The sequence below is a fragment of the Schistocerca gregaria genome, chromosome 2 (genome assembly GCF_023897955.1).
Source record: "Schistocerca gregaria isolate iqSchGreg1 chromosome 2, iqSchGreg1.2, whole genome shotgun sequence".
In the NCBI taxonomy this organism is placed as follows: Eukaryota; Metazoa; Arthropoda; class Insecta; order Orthoptera; family Acrididae; genus Schistocerca; species Schistocerca gregaria.
This window is the reverse complement of record NC_064921.1, coordinates 114,746,825-114,752,824: the sequence shown is the minus strand read 5'-3', so window position 1 is coordinate 114,752,824 and position 6,000 is coordinate 114,746,825. Positions and strand designations below refer to the sequence as shown.

At 41.1% G+C, this 6,000-nt stretch overlaps 1 protein-coding gene across 1 annotated transcript in view; it reads left to right on the top strand.

The window, feature by feature from the left end:
- The first annotated feature begins 2,986 nt into the window (after positions 1 to 2,986).
- Positions 2,987 to 6,000, top strand: part of LOC126336464 (uncharacterized) — an 83,399-nt gene continuing 80,385 nt past the window's right edge. Inside the window, exon 1 of the mRNA XM_050000203.1 lies at positions 2,987 to 3,031. Within this exon, the coding sequence (XP_049856160.1) occupies positions 3,020 to 3,031 (12 nt within the window). The 5' untranslated portion in view covers positions 2,987 to 3,019. The remainder of the gene's footprint in view (positions 3,032 to 6,000) is intronic.

Sequence of the window (6,000 nt, the reverse complement as noted above, 5' to 3'; positions counted from 1 at the left end):
TGTTTTGGTGACTTTGGATGTCCGCACCAGATGTCGTTGGTGTAGTGCTAATGCTTGAACCTTCCTCTCTCATTTGTAGATGGTTCCGTAGTTGTGCGGTATTTGGTTACAGCAGAGGATTGTGTTTCGCAATGGAGTCTGATATGGACGCGCGTATAAAACAGCTATGTGTGATTGAATTCCTCACTACTGAAGAAATTGCACCGATTGAAATGTATCGACGCTTGCTAAAGGTATATGGAGGCGGTACAATAGAGGTGAGCAATGTGAGGTGATTGGAACGACATTTTCAAGGTGGAGAAAAGGGTGTGCACGACGAGCCACGGCTGGATCGACCCTGCACAGCTGTCATCCCTCGCAATGAAGAGCGTCTTGATCAGCTCATCCGAGCTGACCGGCAGATAACGACCAGAGAATTGTGTGCAAAGCAAAGTCAGCTCTAACGCCTTGGAAACAATGTTGGATAATCTCGGTTATCGTAAATTCGGTGCGAGGCGGACCCCACGAGTGCTTAAAGATGAACAAAAAAATTCACAGAATGGAAATTTGTCGGGACCTGCTGAACCAATATGAAGATGTCGGTGACAGTTGTCTGAGTAGCACCATCACTGGAGATGAGACGCTGTGTGACACTACGAGTCGGAATACAAAAGACAGTTGCGGCGTTTGGTAGCCCTGCGGTCTTAGGCGGCTTGTCATAGTCCGCGAAGTCCCCCCCCTCCCCCCCCCCCCCCCCACCCGTTGGAGGTTCGAGTCCTCCGTCCGTCGGGCCTGAGTATGTGTGCCGTCCTTAGAGTAAGTTAGTTTACATTAGGTTAAGTAGTGTGCAAGCTTAGGGACCGATGACCTCAGCAGTTTGGTCCCATAAGCCCTTACCTCCGCCAAAAGACAGTCCACGGAATGGCGATATGCGAATTCTCCGTCAAACAATAAATTCAAGACACAGCCGTCTGCGGGCAGAGTGATGTGCACAGTCCTGTGTGATAGCCAGGGTACGGTTCTTTTGCATGTCCTGGAGGCTGGAGGAACTTTCTGTTCAGCACACTACAAGACGCCACTGACTATGCTTTAAGACCGAATTTCCTGGGTAAGGCCGGAGCAGAACACCAACTATCACCTGCAACATGATAACGCCAAGCCCCACACCAGTTTTGCGATCACACAATTCATTGTAAAATTCAGCTGCACTGTCTTAGCAAATCAACCGTACAGTCCCGATTTAGCGCCTTCAGACTTCCATCTCTTTGAGCCTGTGACAGATGCACTACGTGGCGAACATTTTCAAGACTCGGAAGGTGTTGTCAAACTGTAAGGAAGTGGTCAACCTCAGCTGGTTCCGATTGTTACATGCGTGGCATGCAGGCGCTGGTTCACCGTTAGCAAGAGCGCATAACGAATGGTGGTGACTAAGTGGAAATATTGCTTTATTTAGCTATGCTGTGGTTATTTATGTATCTCCTGTAGATTCCATGAATAAAAACAGGAAGCATTACTTTAGGAACGACCTCCGTACAATAATTTGTTATAATAATGGTCGATACAAAACATTTATTTTGGGATTGTCAGTTACTTTCTTGTGCCTTTCATGGTTATTGACTCTCCACCACGAGAAAAAATGGTACTTCAGTGTCACAATTTTTTGTTTGGCCCTTAATAAGAACAACTATCAGTTCTGTTGTTTCGCGATAAGGAATATGCATCTACTATCAGTTAGATGTTACGCCAGTGTCTCATTTCAGCACAAAGATTTACGTAATAGTTACAGGACAACATATTTCATTACAACAAATCGTCAGCACATAGGTAACGTTGCACGACAGTTTGCAAGATACTTACGGATGAACTGTGTATACAGAGCGTCTGAATTTCGGATGCGATTTGAACAAAATCACTGACCACCTTAACACCCAAATGGTTGTTCGTTTACATTAACTGACATTATCAAAGCGCTTTATACTTAAAGGGTTAAAAACAAATTAACACCATACACAACTTTCTATTTCAGATACAATAATATTTATGATATGATAACAATTATTAAAAGTTGCTGTCATACATTATCCGTCACCAACTCCTACTATAGGACAACAAAAAAATCGATGTTACAAACTTAAAATGTGAAAGCTTTCTTGCTAGTTCTTTTCGTAATTAATGTAAAGGAAATACATCCAATAAACTTCTATAGATCATAAATGGTGTTCCCTGAACGATGCGTTGTCATATAAATCTAAATAACACGGAGAACAAAGAAATAAACTTCAAAATATATAAATAGTTACAGTTAATAAAGTTTGTGGAAAAAAATTAGATTTCATTCAATTATGGTTGCTTGTCTATCTGTCATCAGACATTTTCACGTAACTTAAAACTAGCCGTTCCTTACATATGAATGTAAAAATCGTAATAGAATTTCAAAGTGATATAAATAAATTACGTTGCAGTACTTCTTAAAAAATCTTATGTTGTATTCGACATAACAAAAGTAACAAATACTAAGGAAATTTTTTCGTAAAAAAAAAACCGCCAGTAATAATTGTTTTCATATTATAAATACGTTTGTGTCTAAAATGAAAAGACGTGTATAATTCGTCAGTCCCTCTTTCCTGTTGACAGAAAGTCGTTTTTTCACAAACTGAAGCAATAGATTGTAGAGTGGGAACTATCCCTATCAGGTGATAATTTTCTACGAATGATGTAACTCAGATTTTGACAAAGGAGAAAGGGGATCAACAAGAGATGGTTTCTTCAACATGCGTGGTGTAACAGATGACTCAGCAACCACGGGATTTGCAACACACCAGTTATTCCACTCGTCTTTCTCAGAAATACTTTCGGAGTCCCATTAAGCAGGTACAGCTTACTCGCGTAGCGAAACGGTTGCGCTGCGCTGGAGCTCCAACGAGAGACAGGAGATGGTAATTGGGCAGAGTGAAGGTGGGAGAGCCCTGTATAAAGAGCTCCCCAGCGCCTGGCAGCAGCATCAGTCATTGCTCGCTCCCAGCAGGACACACAAGCAGCAATGAGGATCCTGGTGAGTACACTGAGTAACTTATTAATCACACTATAAAATTATCGGGACGGAAAGAAACAGATTACTCCTCATATCAGTTCCCCCAAGTAGACACAGTAGTGGTTATCACACTTGCCCGACAGGACATTTTACTCTGTATGCCCATCAATTCAGAGATTGTTCGGGACCTCGGATGTTGAGTGCAGAAAGTCAAATCAAACACCTTCCAGCAGTCTAAATTTCCAAAGTGTTATTTTATTGGGCTACCAGATTCAGCGATGTTGTGCGCCATTTTCAGTCCCCTTCCAAACTCGGTTCCGCTCAAAATAGGGACCAGCATTCAAAGACTGGTGCCTGTAGAATTTTGACACAGTGGTCACTTCAGACATCACCTGCCGACTGTTAGAACACTGAACACAACACTGAACAGTCGGTAGGTGATGTTTTAAGAGATTGCTGTCTCAGAAATCTCCAGACACCAGCCTTTGAATGCTGGCCCCTATTTTGACCGGAACTGGATTGGAATCTTTATGCACATCGGTCAGGGGACCTGAAAATGGTGTAATATATCGCTGAAATTGGTAACCCAATAAAATAAAAATTAGGAAATTGAGACGGCTGGAAGGTGTTTGATTTGACATTCAAAACATTATCGTGCCCGCCGACCAGCTGTTATATAGCGCTGATGTGTATTTCAGTCATAGATTGTATATTTAGTGGGATTTCTATCCAACTGTATTACACTCCAGAGTAAATGGATACTCATTTCAGAGGTGAAACTCTTTCTTCTTGCGTCTCATACAATACTGATTTGCATTTACTTTATCTCAGTTGCTTAACCTCCCGCGTTTCTGTCTGGGGCTGTTGTGGCAACCACATATTCCTGTAACCGTTCACGTATATTGTTCTAAAATACTGTGATTCTATCGAACTCTGCATTCTTTGCATAAGAGATCGAGCGCGACAACTCAGTTTATTTCAGACTCCTTTCGAAACTATGAAATACAATTCCACATAATAAAATTTGGTTCTGATGTAAAGCGACAGATACTTTCGGCCACTATATAGAATTGCCAGAGATTATCCATCCCTTTCCGTATCTATCTTTCACTTGTATTTACTTTACCAGCGTCGTTCGCGTGATTCAAGTTTTCTTACTTGGTTTCTCTTTTAGAAACTGTCCCCAGGTTTACTTTCATTTACTGGAAGTCAGAACCACCTCTTATTCGCAGTGTCATAACCGATTTTGTGCTGGATGGCTTCCACGAGGGAATTGTGCAAAGCCTGATACAATACCACAGTTCATCATAATATTGGCAAATTATTAAAAACCCTTTTGAAGTACTTCATTCGACGTGAGAGATCAAAATCGTTCCATTCTGGTAACTAGTTATTTTCTTCTTCTTTTGAGTTGTCAGTCTTCTGACTGGTTTGATGCCTTCCACCATGAATTCCTCTTGTGCGCTACCCTCTTCATCTCACAGTACCACTTGCTCCCTAAGGTCCTCAGTTATTTGTCGGACGAACTTCACTCTCTGTCTTTCTCTGCAGTTTTTATGCTCTGCAGCTCCCTCTAGCACTACGGAGCTTATTCCCTGACTTCTTAAAACATGTGCCATGATCCAGTACCTTCTTCTTGTCAGTGTTTCCCATATGTTCCTTTCTTCTCCGATTCTTCCGAAAACCTCGTATTACCTTACCAGCCCACCTCATTTTCAACGTTCTCCTATGGCACCTGTCCACGATACACGTCATATAAAACTGTGTTCCAAACACAAGTTCCTAGAAATTTCTTCCTCAAATTAATGCTTATGTTTGATATCAGCAGCTTCTCGTGACTACGAATGCCATCTTTGCCTCCTTGCTTCGTCCCTCACGAGTTATTTTGCTTCCAACGTAGCAGAATTTCTTAACTTCGGCTACTTCGTGATCAACAATTCTAATGTTTGTCACTATTCTCTTTTCTGTTGTTTCTCATTACGTTTGTCTTTTTTCGATTTCTTCTCAAACCATATCCTGTACTCATTAGATTGTTCATTCCATTCAACAACCATAACAAATCTTCTTCACTTTCCCTGAGGACAGCCATGTGATCAGTCTTATCATTGATAGCCTTTCATACTGAATTTTCATTCTAAACTTGAACGTTCATTCTTGTTTGATTTAACGGTGGGGGTAAAAGACTGCATCCCGGCCTTACATCCTGTTTAATCCGGGCACTTGGTTCTTGGTTCTTGGTCTTGCAGTCTTACTGTTCTGTCTTGGATTTTGTACTTCTGACTTTCACTATAGCTCACTCATATTTTTCCTCAGAATTCCGAGCAGTTTGTACTATTTTACATTGTTCAATTTTTTTTGTGCGTCGCAGATCCTATGAGCGTGCCTTGATTTTTCTTCAGTCTGGCTTCCATTATCAAGCTCAACGTCAGAAGTGCTTCTCGGCACCCTTACCTAACTGTCATCTAACAGATACATAATTTCCTTTTCTATTCTCCTGTAATTAATTACGTAATCCAAGAAACTGCGCTAACCCTAGTCATTATTTGCCAAGAAAAAGTAGTTTCATAAATCATCTGCTGAAACGAAACGTTTGGTACACACCACAATAACGTTCATTTTCATTTTTACGTTGGTATTTTCCTTGTGATTATTATTTTTGTATGTTTTTAGCTTTTCCAGCCACTTTCAGTCAGGTTCAATCAACATCTTCGAAACATGTTTTGCTTGCAAACAGAACCGGCTGTCTGTGACCATCTCTGGATACTATATTGATTTAATAAGTCATATGGAAGGTTAGTTTCTGGCGTAACAGAAAACTATATAAGAAAAATAATTTGATTCATAAAACACGCCGTAATACTGACGTAGTGCTTGTTTGACGACATAGAACTGACGCCGATAGCCACATGCATTACCTGCACGTATTTGAGTTCCTTTGCCACCGGTCTTTTTGTTTTAGTGTAGCCCTATGACACGGCTATAGTTTTCAC